The 24,352-nt window shown below is 37.4% G+C and overlaps 1 protein-coding gene across 15 annotated transcripts in view; it reads left to right on the top strand.

Moving 5' to 3' along the window:
- The window catches only part of BIRC6 (baculoviral IAP repeat containing 6), a 176,415-nt gene that overhangs the window by 50,103 nt on the left and 101,960 nt on the right, over window positions 1–24,352 (top strand). For 9 of the 15 annotated variants that reach the window (XR_004971887.1, XM_036334916.1, XM_036334911.1 and 6 more), the window contains 12 exons: window positions 409–634; window positions 2,166–2,326; window positions 3,336–3,467; window positions 3,957–4,088; window positions 5,926–6,104; window positions 7,318–7,451; window positions 8,232–8,396; window positions 8,482–8,613; window positions 9,600–9,697; window positions 11,520–11,667; window positions 12,484–12,617; window positions 16,964–17,110. Coding sequence is in view for 14 of the 15 variants with exons in the window: in XM_036334916.1 (XP_036190809.1) it covers window positions 409–634; window positions 2,166–2,326; window positions 3,336–3,467; window positions 3,957–4,088; window positions 5,926–6,104; window positions 7,318–7,451; window positions 8,232–8,396; window positions 8,482–8,613; window positions 9,600–9,697; window positions 11,520–11,667; window positions 12,484–12,617; window positions 16,964–17,110 (1,788 nt within the window). In the remaining variant the exon portion in view is untranslated. The remainder of the gene's footprint in view (window positions 1–408; window positions 635–2,165; window positions 2,327–3,335; window positions 3,468–3,956; window positions 4,089–5,925; window positions 6,105–7,317; window positions 7,452–8,231; window positions 8,397–8,481; window positions 8,614–9,599; window positions 9,698–11,519; window positions 11,668–12,483; window positions 12,618–16,963; window positions 17,111–24,352) is intronic. The other 6 variants (XM_036334914.1, XM_036334913.1, XM_036334917.1 and 3 more) reach the window with 4 other exon arrangements.

The raw sequence follows: 24,352 nt of genomic DNA, 5'->3' as shown, positions 1-24,352 counted from the left end.
TAAAGGGCAGTTGTTACATGCTTGCTCATGGTTAGCAATTTTTTTTTTCATGAATAAGAAAATCTAAAATTTGATATTTCTCTTATGTAAATTAGACTTTCATTTTAGCACTGTTACTTTTGTTGCTCTTTCTAATTTTAGGGTGAGGTAAAATTAGGATTTTTCTAACAGGTTGACTTTGGGTTTCTCCAGTAATGAGTACCCTTCCTATAATTTAAAATATTCAAATGTATTTTTCTTTTGCTTGTTATGTAGTCAGTGCTAGTTACTTTAGTTGCATGTAGATATCTGAGCTAATATTATTAACTTTCAGGATATTTAGTAAACGTTGCAATTTGAGTAGATAATAACGTTAATTAAAACTAATATTTTTATAAAACTTCAAATTCTTCATTCACTGTTATTAAGGAGTTGATTTATTGGTGGACCAGCCTTTCACCCTTGACATCTTGACATCTTTAGTGGAGCTAACTCGCTTTGAGACTTTGACTCCACGGTTTTCAGCTACTGTTCCTCCATGCTGGGTAGAAGTTCAACAAGAACAGCAGCAAAGGAGGCATCCTCAACATTTGCATCAGCAACACCATGGAGATGCTGCTCAGCATACTAGAACTTGGAAACTACAGACCGACAGGTAAAATACTCTTCCAGGGTATTAAACTGGAAATCCATATTATATATTTTTTAGAGGCAACAGATTCTTAGATATGTATTACTGTTTCTCCTAACTTTTTATATTAATTGCTTTTGTTTGTTGTATTCCTTGCCTTAATTTTGGAAATTGCTATATTCGTACTTGTAGAATAAAATAGTGAAAATAATATACCATTGCCATTAGTTTGGCCACTCAGTCCACAAATTTAACAGTTAATGACCGATGGAATTTATATTGTTATAGATAGACAGTAAGCAGATATTTACTATTTCATATAGTCATAAAAGATATTGAAATATATTAAAACAATATGGATATAGAATAGTTGCGTGTGTACTTGTGTGTAAGAATGAGATGTAGAGAGAGCAAATTTTAATACATAAATTTTAATATAAGGGGCCAAGAAAGGCCTCCATGAAGACATTATTTCAGAGACAGTAGGATTGCAAAGATACTGAGAAGTATGTTTTATGAATTCTAGAAAGAGCAAGAAGATCATTGTTGGAGTTCAGTGAACGTAGTAGGATTGGTCAGAGGCCAGGTCTAAAACAGTAGCTGGTAATCAGATCCTGAATGTATTTATAGGCCACAGTGAGAATTTTATGCTGAGTGAGATGGGAAGATGTTAGAGGGTTTAAGTATAGGGGTGATGTGATATAATTTACATATTAGAAGGATGCTGTAAGACTGCTGTGTTGACTGTAGATTGAGTGGTTGTGTGTGTTAGGCAGCCGTGATGGAAGCAAGGATTCTAGTTGGGATGCTGTTGTGGTAATCCATGTGAAATGGTGATGGTAGCTTGGAACATGGTATTAGTTGATAGAAGTAGTGAAAAGAGTGATCAGCTTTTGGATATGGATATAATTTGGAGGTAGAAGGAACAATATATGCTGATGTAATGAACATCTGGTGTGAGAGGAGAGTCAGGGATGACTGAGGTTTTGAATTGATTAGCTAGTTGAAAAGTGGAATTTTGTTTACTGAGATTGGAATGGATAATCATGAAGTTTGGATTTATGATAAATTTGAGCTGTCTGGTAGACATTAGGATATGAATCTGGAGTTTAGTGGAGGAGTATGCTTTTGAGACTGTTTTTGTTTTTCAGCATATATATATATATATATATATATAATTTAAATCAGAATGGACACATTAAGAAATACAGGAAGTTCTTGTTTTAAAATGCAGATTCCTGGGACCCTTCTCATAGATTTAGGGTCGGGCCCAGGAATCTACAGATAATTCTGAAGCATGATAGTCCATACTGTAAGCAAAAAGGGTTTATATAATGTACAGTTCCCAAGGCAGGTATGGATTCCTAAAGTAAGATGATTCATGGCCCTAAGTAACCTCTGGGTTGGGAGCTGCTTATCTTCTCTCCTGAATGGAGAAGCATTAAATTTTGTTGGAGGCTGAAGATCACAGTGTAAAATGTGATATTAATTGTAATATGGTTATGGCTGAAGGAAGATTTTTGCTTTATTTAGCATATTCTTTCTTATTTGACAGCAACAGTTGGGATGAGCATGTATTTGAATTGGTTCTACCGAAGGCCTGTATGGTTGGACATGTGGACTTCAAATTCGTTTTGAACTCAAACATCACCAATATTCCACAGATACAAGTGACACTGCTGAAAAATAAAGCTCCGGGCTTAGGGAAAGTCAATGGTAAGAATGAGTCAAAAGTTATATTTTAAGATTTTATCTTGTAGTTGGTTTCTTTAAAAAACTAATTCGTTGTCTAGGATTGCCGGTTTCCCTCTCCTGCTCTCATCCCCTTCCCCAATATTTTCTGCTCTACTTTTGGTGATTTTACTTACAAAAGCTAATCCTGGGAATACTTTAGAGCTTTTCAGTAACTCAGTATTGTTCAGAATTGCATAAACTTTTAAATTTAATTATACTTTTTGGGGAAATACAGTTCCTTTGTGAATTAGTTTCACTTTTAGCATTATTAAACTTGATACATTACTCTTTTTAAGAGGAGAATTGATTGGGAAAAGGACTTTGTTATGGAAGTCATATTCTTGTAAGGTTACTAGTGAAACCCAACCTTTCATGTCATGCCAGAAATATACCCATTTCTATTTATCTTTGTCACAAATTTAGAATTTGATATATTAAATTATAAAAAGATTCTACACATTTAGCATATTAGGAACTAGATGTTACTTGTCAGCCTTTTCTTCTTAATAGGTTAATTGAAAAAGCAGGGGGTAATTTTAGAGTAAAATGGCTACTTTACCCAAGGGGTTAAAGACAATGAAACTTGAAAATTTTCCTATTTAAAACGTGTGTGTGTGTGTGTGTGTGTGTGTATTAATTTTTGTATGTTTGTATCCTTTTGAAATATGACAGATTCTGATTTAATTTGGTTTAAGACTTCGACATTGATCTTTTTTAAAACTCTTTGGGTGCTTGTACTCTGCAGCCTAGGGTAAGAACTTTTAGTTCAGTTGCCAGCCAATTATTTCTTCAGGTGAATATTTTACTGTGATTAAAAAAGAGATGAGTGTATGAACAGTTAATTGAATCTAATTTTCTTCTTCCTGACAACCATTTTGTAGCATCTGTGATGAAAATCACAACAGTTTCCAGTTTTATAGAAAATTTTAGAATTTTAGGCACATAAATCATTGATATTAAGTAAATTAAGTTTAATATTTTTATCCTCTAGAAACAGCAGTAGATAGGCAGATCACCTTTCCTTTGTCTCCAGCTCTTAACATTGAAGTGGAACAAAATGGAAAACCGTCCCTGGTTGATTTGAATGAAGAAATGCAGCACATGGATGTAGAGGAATCACAGTGTGAGTTACATTATAGAGCTGTTGTCCATGACAGTAAAAGGAATAGTGATCCAAATGCATCATGCTGGGCACAGATTTCCTTATGGCTTGCAAAAACTTGGTTTTGAGAACATGATTAAAAAGTAACCTGTAATTCTGCTTTGGCCAAATGCTTTAACTTTCAGCTCATCTTTTTGAACACAGCTGCGCTATTACTTGCATTATTGTTTTTTAATATGTTGGGATTTGAAATTATGTCATGGTTTTATTATTACTATTGAAAATCAAAGTGAATGTAAATAAATGGGAATGGGAAAAAACCATAATATATCAGATAATTGATTATTATAGTTCCTTATCATGATAGTGAATTCATACTTGAACACATTCTAAGTATGGTATTTTGTGTGGTGGTAATAATACATGTAAATGTGATGGGAATTTGCTTATTAAATATTACACTTTACATTATCAACTACTTTAAAAGAAAATGTATATTTTTCTTTTTAGGTCTTAGATTATGTCCATTTTTAGAAGATCATAAAGAAGACATTCTATGTGGGCCAGTATGGCTTGCTAGTGGCCTTGATCTATCAGGGCATGCTGGGATGTTGACATTAACAAGTCCCAAACTTGTTAAAGGTAAGGCAACATATTTTACCAAAGCAGAATAAATAATGACCCAGTTTTAAAAATAGAAAAAAAAAACATGATCCAACAAAAAGTAAGATATTGTTTTATTTGGGGTTTTTATTAGCAATTCCACCAATTTCCTGGTAGCTGACATCATTTCCTTCATAAATTACTTTGTTAAAAAATTTTTTATTGATTTCAGAGAGGAAGGGAGTGGGAGAGAGAAACATCAGTGATGAGAGAAAATCTTTGACTTCCCCCTGCATGCCCCCTACTGGGGATTCAGCCTGCAACCCAGGCATGTGCCCTTGACCGGATTTGAACCCAGGACACTCCAGTCCGCAGGCTGACGCTCTATCCACTGAGCCAAACCAGCTAGGGCATAAATGACTATTTTTATGTGAAAATTTCTGACCCTACTTTCTTTGTCTGAGAGGCCTTAGTGCTTTTTGAAAAAGCATAAAGTGAACACAGGGTGACTTTTGTGCGATCTAACAAAGGTCTTTAAAGTTGCCAGATATGCCCTGACATGTATCCCTTTCCCATCAGTTGGAGAGTTCTGTGTCTTTGGCATGTTTACTGTATATTGTTAAAATATAGTCTCTGAAGATGGTTTTTATAGAAGAGTGTTCTTGATACGTATCAGATGTAACATTTTGAGTGTCTCAAGTAAACATAAATTATAATTAATGTATATTTTAAAATAATTGGCAATTATATAGATAATAGATATTGCAGTAGGACTCTTATTTTAGCTTCTCCCAGTTTCCCAAGGGTGAAAAAAAAAAAGCCAACAAACAAAATACCCCCTTATTATTAAAGTAAATTTGGAGGTGGGGTGGGTTGTGGAGATCCTTTCCCAAACCAAGAAAATATCTGACCATCTAAATAACTTTTAATTTACATATGTTTCCTTCATAATGTTTATCTACATTCACACATTTACCTTTAGTTCTGGTCAAGGGCATATACCTGGTTTGCAGGCTCGACCCTTATCCCAGGTGTGGGAGGGAACCAATTGATGTGTCTCTCTCACATTGATGTTTCTCTCTGTCTCTCCTCCTCCCTCCACTCTCTCTGACGATCAATGGAAAAATATCCTTGAGTGAGGATTAACAAAAAAACAAAATAAACAAAAAAGAAGGTAATAGTGTAGTGCTAGCATGGTAGACAGGCAGATCCTTGGAAAACAACAAAGGTTATAATCACAGGAAAACTTAGTATCTGTTGGTGCAGCAATAGACTGATGGTTTGCTGATGAGTGTATTAATTTGATCCATGCAGTTATATGTTTAAGCTACCTTTGAGGCCGGTACTATTATTTTCATTTTACGTTTGAAGGAATTGAACCACAGAGAGGTTAATTTGTCATATACCTTATAAATGGCAGTCATTATTCAAACCCAGGTAATGACCCCAAAACCTTCCCTTTTTCAACTATTAATACTATAATGCTTATTTGTATGGGTGTGCATGGATGCATAAAAGGATTGTGTGGATACACATATGGGTGGTGCCTTAATGACAGGTTTTTTCTTTGTATTTTTCTGTGGTTCATAAAAATTTGTTATTAGGATCATTAACTTTTTGGGGAAAATATGCCCAACAGCTAAAAATTTTTTTCTTAATGCTACTCATGTAACTCCTGTGCTTTTTATTTTTCGGCTACCAATTGAATATAGGAAGGTATTCAATTATACTAAAATAGCAGTGTCATTTTGAAAGAATTCTGAACTGTGTTTTTTCTTTTTTTTAAGTTATTTTTTTAACTTTCATTATGAAGATGAAAAACAATTTGCCCTTTTGGTGATTCGGTTATTTATTCCATTCTGTGCTGCTCCTCTAGGTATGGCAGGAGGAAAATATCGTTCGTTTTTAATCCATGTCAAGGCAGTGAATGAACGAGGAACAGATGAGATCTGTAACGGCGGCATGCGTCCTGTAGTAAGACTTCCATCCCTGAAACACCAGAGTAACAAGGGTTATTCACTTGCTTCACTCTTGGCAAAAGTTGCAGCAGTCAAGGTATGAAACAGTTATTTTGAACTATAACAATTCTTTTTTTAGACATTGTAGATGAGATTTGACACACTGTTGGAAGTAGTATGACCATTGTGTGTTTTTTTCAGCAGATCATTGGTTTGTATTTTTTTTTTTACAGTGACTTAAAAAATACTGAAAAGAAAATATTTTGAATTAACTTTAAGCAAACTACGTAAATTGCATAGGGTATATTTAGTAAGGAGTAATTGTTAGCTAGTACCTCCCTTTACATTATTTTAGGTCATAATATTTATTTCTTTAAGTGACAAAGTTTGATTTAATGCCTGTTACTGGTAACTCATCACTTTTTTTTTTTTTTTTTGATTATGTAGAAAGGGAAGTTGGGGAGTGATTTTAGAGATAAATTGTAATATTCATGGTTAATTTTCTGCAACTTGTTAGTCTCTTCATAATTGTCTGATCTTGGATTTTCCTGAAGTTTATAGAGATTTTGTTTTTCATCATTATTCATAGGCAACAGTAGCAATATCAGTAATACCAATCATCTTATGATTATACAGGTTTTCTAATTTTTCAAGGACTTCTGTGCACTTTATCTGACTTAATCCTTAAAAATAAATGAGATGGGCAGAGCAGGTGCAAGTATTATTTCCATTTTTCATATTGAGAGTGAGTGAACCGCTGGGGCCAGGTGGGTCAGTTGGTTGGAGCATCTTCCCGGGCACCATAGAAGGTTGCAGGTTTGATTCCCAGTCAAGGCACATACCTAGGTTGTAGGTTTGATCCCCAGTGGGGGCACCTCTGGGAAGCAAAGCATCGATGTTTCTCTCACATAAATGTTTCTCTCTTTCTCCCCCTTCCTCTCTCTAAAATCAATTTAAAAAATCTCCCAGTGTGGATTAAAAAAATTTTTTTTGAAAGTGAGTGAACATTAGAGATTGGGAGCTGTCATATCTCATGTAGCTTCTAAGTGCTGTAGCTGGGACTTGGATTCAGGATGTTGTCATTATAATCTTAACCATTGGGTATTAACTTTAATAACTATGTCTTTTTCTCTTCTATTATAATTCTGAGGGAAATTAGTCATTTACTGAATATAAGGTAAAAACTCATTTTAATTTAAGATTTATGTTATGATAGTCATAATTCAGTTATTGTCCTTTATTTGAAAACTTAATAGTAAATACTTTTTAGTATAATTTGTTCATTCAATTATTTACTTTTGTATATTTAGGAAAAATCATCTAATGTTAAGAATGAAAATGCAAGTGGCACTCGTAAAGCTGAAAACCTCCGGGGTTGTGACTTACTTCAAGAGGTCTCAGTCACAATTCGAAGATTTAAGAAAACGTCAATTTCTAAGGAAAGGTAACCTCATTCCCTTTCCCTATTATTCTTATAGTAATTAAAGTACATACAAAAGAATAAATATACTAACACAATATTTTAAAATCTAACTTGAAAAATCTTAAAATTTTCATTTCTTTTATTAATAAATTGTAATCTCATTTAGGGATGAATTGTCTTTCTACTTCATTGGCTTAACCCTAGTGTCTATATACTGCTTGGTATATATCAGGAATAAAATATTTATAGCATGAGGAAAGAAATACATATTTTGAAGTTTTACTTACTATGTCAGAATATAATTATTATTAACTTTATTTCTTTTAAAACTTTCTACAAGCCAAGTATTGCTTATATACTGTTTTAAATCTCTTAATACCATAACATTAAGTTCAGAGGCTTGATATTTCACTGTAATATTTATTTTCAAAAGTTTTTTAAAAAAATTGTGATATTCATGATTTTGCTCTGGCTGGTGTGGCTCAGTTGGTTGAGTATCGTCCTGTGCACCGAGATGTCGCCGGTTCAGTTCCTGGTCAGGGCATATGCCCAGGTTGCAGGCTCCATCCCCAGGAGGAGGAGGTATGCAGGAGGCAGCTGATGAATGTTTCTGTGTCTCATCAATATTTCTTTTTGTCTCTCCTTCTCACTGCCTCTCTCTAAAAAATGTAAAAGTCATGGAAACATATTAAAAAATTGTAATATTTATGATTTAAAATGAAGCATATGACCAACCAGCTTGTGATAGCTTTAGTCTGTTTTATTTTGGTTGTTAATGTATTTATATTTTCTTTTTTGTAGAGTACAACGATGTGCCATGTTACAGTTTTCAGAATTTCATGAGAAGCTTCTTAACACCCTTTGTAGAAAAGCAGATGATGATGGCCAAATCACAGAACACGCCCAGAGCCTCGTGTTGGATACTCTTTGTTGGTTAGCAGGAGTACATTCCAATGGACCTGGAAGGTTAATAATTAAGATTTTACTACCGCTGATGATTGCTTTTAGGATGTTATGAATGCAAGTTCAAATGTGTGCTATTGTTTTGCAGCTCAAAGGAAGGAAATGAGAGCTTGCTTTCAAAAACACGAAAATGTCTCTCGGATATTGTACGTGTTTGCTTCTTTGAGGCAGGACGAAGCATAGCCCATAAGTGTGCCCGATTTCTAGCTTTGTGCATTAGGTTGGTGTTTTTTTAATTTGAAAGTTTACTTTGTAGATGCATCTGCAGTTTGGCAGGTGATACCTTGTCTCTAGTGCAGTGGTTCTCAACCTGTGGGTCACGACCCCTTTGGGGGTCGAATGACCCTTTCACAGGGGTCGCCTAAGACCATCGGAAAACACATATATAATTACATATTGTTTTTGTGATTAATCACTATGCTTTAATTATGTTCAATTTGTAACAATGAAAATACATCCTGTATATCAGATATTTACATTACGATTCATAACAGTAGCAAATTACAGTTACGAAGTAGCAACGAAAATAATTTTATGGTTGGAGGTCACCACAACATGAGGAACTGTATTAAAGGGTCGCGGTATTAGGAAGGTTGAGAACCACTGCTCTAGTGTAATATGAACCTTGTTGAATGTATGTATAATTTAAGAGAATTTGTAAAAGTTGATGAGATTCTAAGAAAGAATTTAGGGTTTTTAGGGGGAAATGTTATGTTAAATAAACCTATTAGTAAATTGGCTTCTCTGCCTATTAGTAGCAGTTTAGGGAGTTTGGTAAGGGGAACTCTTTCCCTACCTTTACTCTTACTCTCCCTGGTTGTCTTTGCATCCTTCACCCGAAGCCTTGTTCCCTGTTATATGACAGTCTTACCAGGTTTATTTGTAATATTGACCAGATCATTTTCTCTAGATCCTGAGACTCTTACCTAGGAGTGTTTAAAAGCTAATAGTCAATATTGACTGTACCTGCCTGTCAGTCCCTTTTGGTAAAGTGAATGGTTTAATGCATAAGAAAACAGTTACAAAGACCCTTAGTATAACTAGTCCTTACTATCTTTTTGCCTATTTATAGGGCTGTAAGGCAGATTTTTATTGTGATTAGTATGAATACATTTAGAAGATTTTTAAACAAACGACACCATGTTTCAATTGAATTTGGAACTTGAGTATCAATGCATTTAAATTTTTTCTTTTAAAACTTTTCAGTAATGGAAAATGTGACCCATGTCAACCAGGATTTGGATCTGTTCTATTGAAGGCTTTACTTGATAATATGTCATTTTTACCTGCAGCTGCAACTGGTGGTATGTGAAATTAGTTTAATCACTAGTAACTGTAGTCATGGGAAGTATTTCACAATATACTTAGGATTATTTAGTAACGTTTTTGTCGATTTCTCCTTTTTTTTCTGTAGCTTATCTTTTTAAGTGATTATATTCTGATTGCGTGGGCAGGTACTTTCTGTTTAATAATATTGCTAGGAAAAAGTGGGATAGATAAGTATAAATATCAAATAATCTTAATATATACATTTTCTAATTTCATTGAAATTATTGAGTTTGGTGGTGTTTTTACTGACTGTAGATCAGATATCACAAACTAAAATGCTAGTAAGTGATCAGAGATGTGTGTGATTGGTAGCAGCTATAATCAACTGAAATTCTCTAAAAGGGGCTAGTGGGTATTTTTTTAGCACCTGAAGACTGGTAATGTCATTTAAGAATGAATGTAATTATGAAGTAGGAATTGAGAAAGCAATCCCCTAAAGTAGCATATGCATAAGGTAATGAAGATTAAAAATTTTTTAAAATGTCTTTTGCTGTTTTATATTGTTATTCTGAAAGGATACTGATATGCCCTTTTAAACCTAATGCTATATTTTTAGTAGCCATTTCTTACTGTGTTTTCTTTTATAAATGACCAACGCATTCAACATGTTATCTCAATGAGATAAATATATTTCATAAGGATTTGATCTTTGTGGTATACCAGGAAATAAAGCTTTCTCAAAGTTATTTGGTAAATGGGTATTATCACTATCTTAATTTATTATTAATTTTTAAACATACATTTTTACTGATTTCAGAGAGGAAGGGAGAGGGAGAGAGAGATAGAAACATCACTGGTGATCAAGCCTGCAACTTGGCCATGTGCCATAACTGGAATCAAAACGTGACCTCCTGGTTCATAAGTCGATGCTCAACCACTGAGCCTCTTCGGCTAGGCACTATATTAATTTAGATAGTCTGTTATATTTACCTTGAACATATAGTGGACAAAACTCTTAACTCTATGTTATATAGAGTAGGATATTTTGGACTTGATCACTTTAATAGTCTTCTTTGTTTAAAATATTTTGTTGACAGTAGCCTTAGAGGTAAGATGCTTAAATTTTAGCTGAAGCCGGTTTGGCTCAGTGGATGGAGCGTCGGCCTGCGGACTCAAGGGTCCCGGGTTCGATTCCAGTCAAGGGCATGTACCTGGGTTGCGGGCACATCCCCAGTGGGAAATGTGCAGGAGGCAGCTGATCGATGTTTCTAACTCTCTATCTCTCTCCCTTCCTCTCTGTAAAAAATCAATAAAATATATTAAAAAAAAAAAAAAAAGATGCTTAAATTTTGGTGTGTACTTACTTAGATATCTCAAATTTTATCAAAGAGTCTTAAAATACATCACCACAATCACCTTTTAAGCAATGTTGGTCTGTATTTAACTGGCAGTATAGAATAACTATACTGCATTCACTTGCTTAGTAAGGTGTGTTAGTTGTAACTCAATGATGCCATCCATTGTTCTTGAAAATTTTAGAGCTACAGAGAAACAGTATTTCAGGATGTATGGCTTGAAGGCCCTGACATCTTTACACTTTTCTAACTATTCCAAAATGTCCCTCAGAGTCATCTCATGTTATTGAAAATCTAAATGTTTAGTTAGCCTGTTATACTGATCAAAAAATGTGATTGAAATTCTTTGTCAGTGTCCTCTTAGTCATACAAGGAAGTTGGTCCTTCTTTGTAAATTGCAAGTTGTAAGAAAGTCTAGGAAAAGGAGACACTGATGAATATGTAATCTGAAGTTTTCTTTGTTAGAGAAAAATGAGGAGATGTTGATTTTTGTTGTTTTTAGGTTCTGTCTATTGGTATTTTGTCTTACTGAATTATGTTAAAGATGAAGATTTGGCTGGGTGCAGTACAGCTTGTGCATCTTTGCTTACTGCTGTGTCCAGACAGTTACAGGACAGGCTAACGCCAATGGAGGCTTTACTTCAGACAAGGTATTTTAATAGATATAATGACTCATAGTGGGCCTTTCTGGACATGGAACCACCTTTGCATAGTATTGTCACATATATATTTGCTTAAAAACCATTTTTCTTACCACAATGTATTTAAATTATACCTAACCTTTTTCCAAATGATATTTAGCCTAAGGTTTTCTTTTCCCGTTTTTTTCTTCTTCTTCTTTTTCTGAAACAATTCTCTTTAACAGTTTTGAAAGTCCTGAAGATTGTTATTCATAAGGCTAATAATAAGAAAATATTTAAAAGTTCTATTTCTTGCTAATGGAAGAAGGATTTAAGATAATTTGTTTCTCTATTGTTAAAACTTCATAGGCAGAATGATGTAAATCACTTATAGTCCTTACCTAGTATTCTTTATCTCCTGATTAATTACCTAAAACTTCAACATAATGAAATAAGAAATTGAGTGGCACAATGGTTTTGTAACATTTTTAAATTGGAAATCTCGATTTTGATGAAATTTTACTCAAAGCCTTTGTACTTTTTCCTGTAAACAAATGTGATTGTGGTGAGGAATGGCTGCCTCATATCTCTTCCATGCTTCAATCTGCAGAAGATTCAGTCTGGATTCATTAGCTGCCAGCTTATTGGAATCACATTTGTTGACTCTTTCTGGACCTTGTCTTTTGGAGTATAGGTTTAAGGGACCACAGTTGAGATTCACTGAATTTAATGGGTTAAACCTGGTTAGCATCTCTTTCTGCCCTGTCTCAAACTTCTTTTAAAACCAAGTAAATAGATAATTTGTTAATTAGATAGCTGATTTTTGGACATTATTTTATTTTTCAGATATGGATTATATAGCTCACCATTTGATCCAGTCCTCTTTGATTTAGAAATGAGTGGCTCTACTTGTAAAAATGTATACAACAGCAGCATTGGTGTTCAGTCAGATGAAATTGATTTGTCGGATGTCCTTTCAGGTAGTAACTTCTTTTATTAAAGGAATTTCTGGATTTTAAAACTTGTATTTAAGCTACAATTGCATTCATAGATTATAGTTACTATGTTTTATCTTTAAAAACTAAAATTTAGAACTTAACATATGTGAATCACTTAGCTATTTGACTTTCCTACTTAATCCCCCACCCACCATTATTAAGGCTGTTTTTGAAAGAGTTATGAACTTGTTTTTTTATGTTTCATTGCATGTCAGTTTGACTTTAATACTTAAAAGAGACTATTTAAAATTTTATTATTTGTTGTAGTCTTTTCACTTTTATTTGGCGTGTTTTTGCTGTCTTTAAAATAAAAGAACATATTTTATATTAAAAATAAAATTAATATGTACTTACGTAATAAGCAAAGATGCAGAAAGAAAAATAATTTTCTGCATATACCATTACACTCTACTGAGGAAAACTTTGTGCACGTTGTTATATGTATTGTATACATTTCTGAAGAATATACTTTTAGGATTGAATGGATATAACATTCTTATAATAATCCTTATAATAAAAGGGTAATATGCAAATTGACCCTAGTGGAGGAATGACCTGGACTGACCCATCACTATGACATGCACTGACCACCAGGGGCAGACACTCAATGCAGGAGCTGCCCCCAGGTGGTCAGTGTGCTTCCACAGAGGGAGCTCCACTCAGTCACCAGCCAGGCTGAGGACTGGGAGTGCAGCAGCGGGTGGCAGGAGCCTTTCCTGCCTCCTTGGCAGCACTAAGGATGTCCGACTGCAGCCTAGGCCCACTCCCCCTAATTTCCCTTGATTAGTCCTTTGAACTTCCCTTAAGTAAAACATAGCACTTTAAAAAAGTTCAATTGTATAATTAGTTGTTTAATGAAATAACTTTGATATAGAAAATGTATTCCATGAGAACTGGGGCCTGTCCTTTTACTCTCATATTAAGTGCTCAGTAAATACATTTTTTTAAGACATGTGTCAGACCCTATATTAGGCACCGATGGGAGGTTGGAAAATAAGGTTATAGCAATTTAATGTTGCTTTAAAAAAAAAAATATATATATATATTCTTAATTGATTTCAGAGAGGAAGGGAGAGAGAGAGAGATAGAAACATCAATGATGAGAGAGAATCATTGATTGGCTGCCTCCTGCACATCCCCTACTGGCGGGGGTGTTGGGGGGTTGAGCCAGCAATCCGGGCATGTTCCCTTGGCCGGAATCGAACCTGGGACCCTTTAGTCTGCAGGCTGATGCTCTATCCACTGAGCCAAACCAGCTAGGGCTACTGTTACTTTTAATTTAGTCTTTCAGTAGTTGGTAGCAGTTTTTATATATCCTCATTTTTTCCATCTTGAGTTTCTGTTTCACTTTAGCTGTTAGTTACGTTTAAAGTGTATTAACTCCAGAAAATTGAAAGAACTAAAGATAACCTTTCCCCTTACTACATACACCCTTATTTCTTTTGTGTTCATCCACCCTTTTTTCTTGCTATGCTTTTATTGTTTACACTAGAGGCCTGGTGCATGAATTTGGGCACCAGTGGGGTCCCTCGGCCTGGCCTGTGGGATCAGGCTGAAACCGGCTCTCTGACATCCCGTGAGGGGTCCCAGATTGTGAGAGGGTGCAGGCCAGGCTGAGGGACCCCACAGGGCCGGGGAGTGATGAGGGAGGTTGGCCAGCCGGGGAGGAACCGCAGGAGGGCTCCAGGGTTTATCTGGCCCTCAAGCTCAGTCCCGATTGGCTGGACCCCAGTAGCAAGCTAACCTACCAGTCAGAGTGTCTGCTCCCTGTTGGTTAGGGCATGTCATAGAGACTGGTCGACCGGTCAACTCTTTGTCCCCTGGAGGGCAGTGCATGTCATAGCGAGTGGTTGAACGATTTTAGCATATCATTAGCATATTATGCTTTGATTGGTTGAACGGACGACTGGATTCTTAGCATATTAGGCTTTTATTATATAGGACTAGAGGCCCGGTGCACAAAAATTTGTGCAATCAGGGGGGGGGGGTAGGGGGTCTCTCAGCCCAGCCTGTGCCCTCTCGCAGTCTGAGACCCCTCGGGAGATAAGGACCTGCTGGCTTAGGCCTGCTCCCAGGTGGCAGAGGACAGGCCCAATCCCTAGGTGCAGCCCCTGGTCGGGCTCAGAGCAGGGCCGATTGGGGAGTTGGGGCGCCGCCCCTTTTCATGCACACAGCAGGGCGGATCGGGAGGTTGCGATGCCACCCTCAGTCATGCTCAGGGTAGGGCCGATTGGGAGGTTGGGGCACCACCCTGTCACACTCAAGGCAGGGTCGATGGGGATGTTGCGGTGCCACCTCGTAACGCACAGAGCAGGGCCAATTGTGGTTGGGGCGCTGCCCCCTGTCACAGAGCAGGGCCCATCAGGGGGTTGGGACTCCGTACCCTGTCATTCACAGAGCAGGGTCAATCAGGGGGTTGGGGAGCTCCCCCCTGTCACGCACAGAGCAGGGCCCATCAGGGGGTTGGGGAGCTCCCCCCCCGTCACGCACAGAGCAGGGCCGATCAGGGGGTTAAGGAGCTCCCCCCTGTCACTCACAGAGTAGGGCCAATAGGGGAGCGGGGGCACCGCCCCCTGTCACACAAACAGCAGGGCGGATCAGGGGGTTGGGGCGCCGCTCTCTAACACCCACAGAGCAGGTCCGATCAGGGGGTTGGGGCGCCACCACTGTCACACTCAGGGCAGGGCCGATGGGGAGGTTATGGCTCTACCCCGTCACACACAGAGCAGGGCCCGTGGGGCAGGGAGGGTTGGGGCGCCGCACCCTGTCACACACAGAGCCACAGGGCGATCAGGGGGTTGGGGAGCTCCCCCCTATCAGGCACAGAGCAGGGCTGATCAGGGGATTGGGGCGCCTTCCCCTGTCACGAACAGAGCAGGGCGGATAGGGAGGTTGTGGCCTCGCCCCCTGTCACACACAGAGCTGTAGGGCGATCAGGGGGTTTGGGCGCTGCCCCCTGTCACGCTGATCCCGTTGCCGGGAGGCCTCTCGGCTCTGCTGATCCCGGTGCTGGGAGGCCTCAAGGCTCCGCTGATCCTGGTGCTGGGAGGCGTATTACCCTTTTACTATATAGGATAGAGGCCTGGTGCACGGGTGGGGGCCGGCTGGTTTGCCCTGAAAGGTGTCCTGGATCAGGGTGGGGGTCCCCACTGGGGTGCCTGGCCAGCCTGGATGAGGGGATGATGGCTGTTTGTAGTTGGTCACACACCCTTCAGGATGGTGGTCCCGCTTGGGTGTCTGGCCAGCCTGGGTGAGGGGATGATGGCTGTTTGCAGCTGGTCACACACCCTTCAGGGTGGGGGTCCCCACTTGGGTGCCTGGCCAGTCTCGGTGAGGGGTTGAGGGCTGTTTTCATACTGGCGGGTGACTGAAGCTCCCAACTGCTCCTTTTTTTATTTATTTTTTTTATCTGGGCCAGCTTTAGCTCTGGCTCCAGCTCTGAGGCCTCTGCTGCTGAAAGCAGGTATCTGGTTTGTTTGGGTTCTATAATCGAAACACTGTATCAACTCCAGCTCTGAGATCCCGGGCCAGCTGAAAGCAGGATTCTGGGATTTTGTTTAGCTTCTATATTTGTAACAATGTTTTTAACTGCAAGCTCAGAGGCCGGCAAGGCAGGCGGGAACGTTGGATTCCTCTGTCACTGAAGCAAGCAAGCCTCATGTTAGTTTCAAGCTGCCTGGCTGCAGGCCACCATCTTGGCTGGCAGTTAATTTGCATACCGCCCAGATTAGCCAATGGGAAGGGTAGCAGATGTACGACTAATTACCATGTTTCTCTTTTATTAGATAGGATAGTTGTGACCATGTGATTTTTTTTTTTTACTGTATGTGCTAACTTAAAGTGTATGCTTATAAAGTAGTATGCCTCATTTTAGAAAATTGAAAATATATACAAAATATAAAGAAACATTTAGAGATCTTGTTTATACTTTGGAATGTTTATTTATTTATTTAGTGTCATATTTATACAGTTGATATCATAGATTGTATTCTGATTTTATGCATAATTAACAGATTGGGCAATAGCTATTCTAAGTAGCTGGTTTATTATTTTTTTCTCACTTAAAATCTATATCACTCCTATTGTTTCTTGTTAATGTGAATGGACACTGAGTTGCTTTTATGCAATTCTGCTTTTGTAACAAGGACAGTATCTTCTGCTGTGAGTTTTCTTAATACCATGTCAATTTTGAAGCATTATGTAAGGGTTGTGTGTTTGTTTATATGCCTTCTGTAATTAAAATTGGACTAGCACTATAATTCTCATATGACTTTTGCCTTTTAAAGATTTATTCACATATTATAAAACTTTTGTCTTTTCTGCATTAGGAAATGGAAAGGTCAGTAGTTGCACAGCTGCTGAGGGTAGTTTCACATCTCTCACTGGTCTTCTAGAAGTTGAACCCCTACACTTTACTTGTGTGTCAACTAGTGATGGAACCAGAATTGAAAGGGATGATGCAAGTACGTTTACTGGTATATACCTTCTTTTATTATATACATCATTTTATTATATATTATAAGCTATAATAAATATTAAGTGATACATAAGGATTTAAATATCTGTTTATAGTACTTATAAGTTTCTTAACTGTCATGCTAAGTAGAAATTTATTAATAGGAGGGAGTTTTATACTTTCTAAATCTATTCATAGGATTTTTTTTCTTATCCTCTAGTGCACTATTTTAAATCGTATTTTTTTTATGTGTGAGCATATTGAGAAGTATTTTTAATTTGGAAAATATTAAACGTAATGAAAATAGAGGGAAGAGGAAGAGTACAATAGACTTTATATTTCCATTATCCAGTTTCAATAATCATCTGTTGATGTCAGTCTTGTGTGTATTTTTGGCATCATATTATTTTATTTCTTTCAGTTGAAATTAAAGGTATATTTGATGCAATGCTTTGAGAAGTGTGAGATGATATTAAAGCAAGTTTAAAGCAACTTCAGATTTATGAACCAATATTTGAGTATGTTGAATAGTGTGGTTTTGCTGATGTTTTAAAAGAATAATCAATGGGATGTCTCATTTTGTATATCTTTATTATCTTCTAAAACTTTAACAGAAAGTAAAAGCAATTTGCAAGAGAAGTCATGAAAAATTTAAACTTGTCCTTAGCTTCAGAATGGCAAAGGGTTTTAAAAGAAACTTATTAGTTCTTTATTTGAGTACTTTTTATATAGACTCATCTTATATTTTCCAATTGTGGAAGTAACTACTAAGTGAAATTCATGGCTTATGTATAATGATGATAGTTTCAATTTAAAATTAAATTAAATTGTAATGTTTCTTTTAAATGCAGGTGCCAAAAGGGTCACAATTTGTTTTTGTTTTCTTGGACTATAATAGTCACTTTTGTACAAATTTATGTTTATACTACAATAGACATGACCAGAAATTGAACTTTCAGATATTCTTTAGTTGTAACTTAAATTCTTTCTTAGAACTATCATAAAATTATCTAAGATTTTTATTTTAAGAAAATTAAGATTTTTGAATAAGAAGTTTTAAAAATTAAAACCGATAAAAGAGTAGGTTTGAGAAATAAAAGCATTCCTTCACATTGCCCACCATTTCCTCTCCTGCAAAGAAAGCCAGGGAACTGTTTTTTTTTTTGTTTGTTTGTTTTGTTTGTTTGTTTCTAAAGGTACTCCATGCCTATACAAGCAGTAAGTTACCTCTGTATTCTATTCAGGCTGAGACTACCTATAGCAGAAGGATTTTTATTAAACATTAGGGCAAAATCCTGCCTTTTATTCACCATTATGATTATTAAATTTATCCATATCATTGCATATATGTAGTTAGTCCTTTTTACTTGTGAAATAGCAAGATTCAATTGTCTGAATAAAATAAAATTCATGTATTCATTACTGGTTTTCTATACTGTTGATTAACATTTGGGTACCACAGAAGGTGACCATGGTCTCTCAACTTTCTGTTTACTTTTTTTGGGGAAACATGTTGATTGTGAAATATAATGCCCATACAGAAAAGTGTTGAAAACAGTTGTATCGGCCAGCAGTTTATCTCAGCATACTAGTAAACTGTTATTGTGACCACCCAATCAAGAAATAGTATTTCTAGTACTCTAAAGGGTGTCTTTATGTCCCCTTCCATTTATTTCTCTCTCACACTCTTCAAAAGGTAAATAAGCACTGTCCTAACTTTTCGAGTAATCATTTCTTGTTTTTTATTCTTTCTGTATAACCAATTAATTATGCATCCTTTTTAAAAAAAATATATTTTTATTAATTTCAGAGAGGAAGGAAAAAGGAGAGAGAGAGATAGAAACACCAATGATGAGAGAGAATCATTGATCGGCTGCCTCCTGCAAGCCCCCCACAGGGGATGGAGCCAACAACCTGGGCATGTGCCCTTGACCGGAATCGAACCTGGGACCTTTCATTTCGCAGGCCGACGCTCTATCCACTGAGCCAAACCGGCCAGGACTAATTATGTATTCTTTTTTTTTTTTTTTTAAATATATTTTATCGATTTTTTACAGAGAAGAGGGAGAGGGATAGAGAGCTAGAAACATCAATGAGAGAAATCTATCAGCTGCCTCCGGCTCGCCCCTACGGGGGATGTGCCCACAACCAAGGTACATGCCCTTGACTGGAATCGAACCTGGGACCCTTTAGTCTGCAGGCGGACGCTCTATCCATTGAGCCAAACCGGTTCGGCAAATTATGCATTCTTAAGCACTAGTTGAGTAGGTTCTATCAGATAGAAAATTGAATTTATTTTTTTTGGTCTGCTCTCTGTTCAATGTCATGATTGTTAAATTCACTCATATCATTGCATATATGTAGATCATTGGTCTTTTTCCATTGCTGTTTACGATTCCGTTATATGAATAAAAATAAATTTATGTATGCACTATTGCTTTGTATGCTGTTGGTCAACATTTGTGTTGTTCCACTGTGATATTGTTATTACTAATGGATATAGTATTCTCTTAGATGTGAATGTAAGAGTAGATTTGCTGCTTCATAGGGTTGTCATATATTCAAGTTTAGTAAGTAATGTTAAAGAAATGCACTTCTTAATTTCCAAATATATGAGGATTTTCTAGTTATCTGGTTATTGATTCCTCTTTTAATTGCTGTAGGGTCAGAACAAATACTCTGATTATCATTCTTGAAAAATATGTTAGGAATTGTGGAGGGTCAGCTTTTATAAATATTCCATGAATGCTTGACAATGTTTACTTAGCACTTGTTGGTGAAGGGTATTCTATATCTGCATTTGTGCAAGTTTGCTTTTTGTGTACTCATGGCTTTAGCTATTAGTGTTTTGATATTTTTTTAGCTAAGAAGATTGGTGTTAAATGTGTCTTTTAGTTTCATCACTTATTTTTTTAATACATTTTGAAATGACAGCACAAATTTAGAATGGTTCTACTTTCTTGTGAATTGAATATTTCATCATGAGTTATCTTTTTTGTCTCTAATATTGCTATTTTTTTCTAAAAGTAGTTTGATATTTGTATACCTAGCATCAGCTTTCTTTTGGTTATTATTTGTATATTATATAATTTTCCTTCTTTTTACTTTAAACTTTTTATTCTTTCCTTATATTTTAGACACATATTTTTAAAACCAACACATAGCTGCCTTTTATAATCCATTCTGATACTTGTCTTTCAGCTGGAATATTTAATGTACATTTAATGTAATCACTATATATTTATATTTAAATCCACTGGTTTTTAAAATTAATATATTCTATTATATTTCTCATCTTGCCAGATGTGTCTTTTTTTCTCCTTCTTTTGGTGATTACATTTTTATTGGCCTGTTTTTCTACTTTTTACTATTATTAACTGTTGTTACAAAGATCATAATGTAGACATAACTGTTGTCATCTGAAAGTCCTGTTGCTGCTTTTACCATATCTTGAACATTATTTATTATCTTCCCAATTTATATGGCATTGTGATTTTATACTTTAACTTGAAGTGTATTTTAATTTCACACATAAATATATTTTTTATATTTAATATTCATTTGGATTTATCTCATAATTCCATTTTCATTTTTCTTTTGAATTTTGATCTGGTATGATTTTATACCTGAAACTACTCTGTAAGATCTCCTTTTTGAATTTGTCTACTCATGAAGTAACTTAGTTTTATTGGAAAATTTTCAAATAATTTTTGAATGATTAGATGAATAAACCACACAGCCATTATTCAGATTCCAATATTATTGAACTTTCCACATTTATCATTTTTTTCTCGCTTTAGTACGTCAAAAAAATACTAGGTATTATATTACTTACCTCTACGTAACATATACATAAGTACCTTAAATAATATGGACACCCTCTTTAATTACTGGTGCTGTTTTTTCATAATCATCTAAGTTAACTATAATGTGTCATGATACATTTACCATAATTAGCATAATCAGTTCTATGGTATCTGATTTTCAATACATAATTAAATTTATCTGAATATTGCAATAACATTTTATATTTGGTTTATTTGGATTAATAGGTGTCATTTTCATTCTTGAAATATAGTTTTATGTTTTATTATAGAATTCTAAGTTAGCTATTATTCTAGTGATTTAAAGGTAATATTTCCTTATCTTTTACCTTACACTGTTTTGGTTAGACATAACCTGTCAGTCTTATTATTCCTTTTTTAAGTTCACTGTCAGTACTCAAGCTGTTTGTGAGATTCATTCATATACATTCAGTATCTCTATCTTGCTTGAGATTCATAGGGCTTCTTGAATCCTTACTTGCATTTAGTTATAGAGAGATCTGAGCCCCATAGCTCTTCAAAAATTGCTTTTGCCCTGTTTTCTGTTTTTTCTAGTGTTCAATTTCATGTATGTTACATCTCATCACTATAATTGTTATAATTTTCAATTTTTAAATATCTCCTTATACTGTGGGTATTATCTTCTAGTTCATGTTAGTATATTAGTTCTTTCTTTTGCTGTGTAACCAATGTGGGGGAAAAAAAAACACCTACCTTTTTTTTTTTTTTTTGACTCTACTGCAGTGTTGCCTCTGTTTAAAGCAGTGGTTCCCCCAACCGTTTTTGGCCGTGCTCCACCTAAGCATCTCTAAAACCCTGATGCCCACTTTGTGACATATAATTCTTATTAAAAGAGTGAACTTCTATTCACATGGAGGAAGCCTAAAAGACCATTCACTTGGTCTAAACAAGCTTCCAAAGAACATGGCATCCATGAAAAAGAAAAATAAAAGAATGAAAGGACAATTGAAATACTGAGGAAGAAATCACTAAGAAATTGTTTAAAAAAATAATAATAATATGAAGTGATAAGAAAAATAGCAAGTAAGTTTCAAAACATAGAGAACTGAAATGCATAAATATATCACAATATATACTTACATACTGTGTATGAGGCTCCGAGAACCATAAGAAATGCAAAAAATTCACTGTTAATAACTCATTCTCGAATTACCCTCTCTTAAAAATCAAATTGCCCCACTGTGGAGTGTGTGCCCCACGTTGGGAACCACTGGTTTAAAGTCAGGGGTGAGCAAACTTTTTGACTCGAGGGCCACAATGGGTTCTGGAGGGCCGGAACACAAGCATGGATGGAGTGTTTGTGTGAACTAATATAAATTCAAAGTAAACATCATTACATAAAAGGGTACGGTCTTTTGGTTTTTTTTAGTTTTATTCATTTCAAACAGGCTGGATCGGCCAGCGGGCCGTAGTTTGCCCACGGCTGAACATGGGTCTGCTATCTATGTTAATCTATTTTTGTTCCATTGGTTAGTCTAGCCCAGGGGTCCTCAAACTACAGCCCACGGGCCACATGCAAATACAAATATTGTATTTGTTCCCGTTTTGTTTTTTTTCTTCAAAATAAGATATGTGCAGTGTGCACAGGAATTTGTTCATAGTTTTTTTTTTTAAACTATAGTCCGGCCTTCCAACGGTCTGAGGGACAGTGAACTGGCCCCCTGTTTAAAAAGTTCGAAGACACCTGGTCTAGCCCATGCCAGTACCTCATTGTCTTAATTACTGTAACTTTTAAGTCTTGAAATCTGATAGTTTAAATCCACAAACTTTGTTTTTCTTTCCTTTTTTGGTATATTTAAAATATTGATAGAAAGTTTCAGAGTGGTGTGTAGTCATCACAACTATGTATTTCCAGAACATTTCCATCACTACAAAAAGAAATCCCATAGCCATTAGTAGTCACTCCCATTTCCCTCTCCTCCTATCTCCTGGCAATCACTAATTCATTTTGTGTCTCTGGATTTTGTCTACCCTGGACATTTTATGTAAATATGCAATTATACAATATGTGGCCTTTTAGTCTGGCTTCTTTCACTTAGTGTAATGTTTTCAAGTTTCATTCATTTGGCATGTCAATATATCATTCCTTTTTATGAATAAACTAGAGGCCTGGTGCATGGTGGGGTCCCTCAGCGTGGCCTGCGGGGATTGGGCTGAAACCAGCAGTCCAACGCTGCCTGCCGCTCCTGCTCATACCAGCACCACTGTGCTTGCTGCTGCTGCTCCGTAGGCTCACTGCTGCTCCACTCGGGTCTCCGGTCTGTGAGGGCCAGCTGTGAGCCCTGCGTCTGGCGCCCCTCGGTCAGCTGAACAGCGCTCCCACTGTGGGATCACACTGATCTCCAGGGGCCAGCTCCTGCATTGAGCGTCTGCCCACTGGTGGTTAGTGTACGTCATACTGACTGCTCTAGTGGTCACTTAGGCGTGTGCCCGTGCGTGCTCACACACACAGATACACATACACACACTAGAGGCCTGATGCACGAAATTTGTGCACCTGGGACCCGGGCTTCCCTCCGGCCACCGGCAGGCACCTGGGATCCAGACTTCCCTCGAAGCCCTGCTTCTCCTGGAAGGTAGTCCGGAAGGATGTCTGGTCTAATTAGCATATAACACTTTTATTATTATAGACTAGAGGCCCAGTGCACAAATTTTTGTGCACTCGGGGGGGAGGGGAGGTCCTCTCAGCCCGGCCTGTGCCCTCGCAGTCTGGGACCGCTCCTGGGTGGCAGAGGGCAGGCCCAATCCCTAGGTGCAGCCCCTGGTCGGGCTCAGAGCAGGGCCGATTGGGGAGTTGGGGCGCTGCCCGCTGTCATGCACAGAGCAGGGCGGATCGGGAGGTTGTGATGCCACCCCTAGTCACGCTCAGGGTAGGGCCGATTGGGGGGTTGGGGCACCGCCCCCTGTCATGCACAGAGCAGGGCCCATCAGGGGGGTTGGGGCTCCGTACCCTGTCACACACAGAGCAGGGCCGATCAGGGGGTTGAGGAGCTCCCCCCTGTCATGCACAGAGCAGGGCCCATCAGGGGGTTGAGGAGCTCCCCCCTGTCACTCACAGAGCAGGGCCGATAGGGGAGTTGGGGTACCGCCCTCTGTCACACACAGAGCAGGGCAGATCAGGGGGTTGGGGTGCCGCCACTGTCACACTCATGGCAGGGCCGATGAGGGAGGGGGGTTGGGGCGCCGCACCCTGTCACACACAGAGCCGCAGGGCGATCAGGGGGTTGGGGAGCTCCCCTCTGACATGAACAGAGCAGGGCGGATAGGGAGGTTGTGGCCCCGCCCCCTGTCACACACGGAGCCGCAGGGCGATTTGGGGGTTTGGGCCCTGCCCCCTGTCACGCTGATCCCGGTGCTGGGAGGCCTCGCTGCTCCACTGATCCCGGTGCTGGGAGGCATATTACCCTTTTACTATA

Source organism: Myotis myotis, unplaced genomic scaffold (assembly GCF_014108235.1).
Source record: "Myotis myotis isolate mMyoMyo1 unplaced genomic scaffold, mMyoMyo1.p scaffold_m19_p_14, whole genome shotgun sequence".
Lineage (NCBI taxonomy): Eukaryota > Metazoa > Chordata > Mammalia > Chiroptera > Vespertilionidae > Myotis > Myotis myotis.
This window is presented reverse-complemented; position numbering and strand designations above follow the sequence as displayed.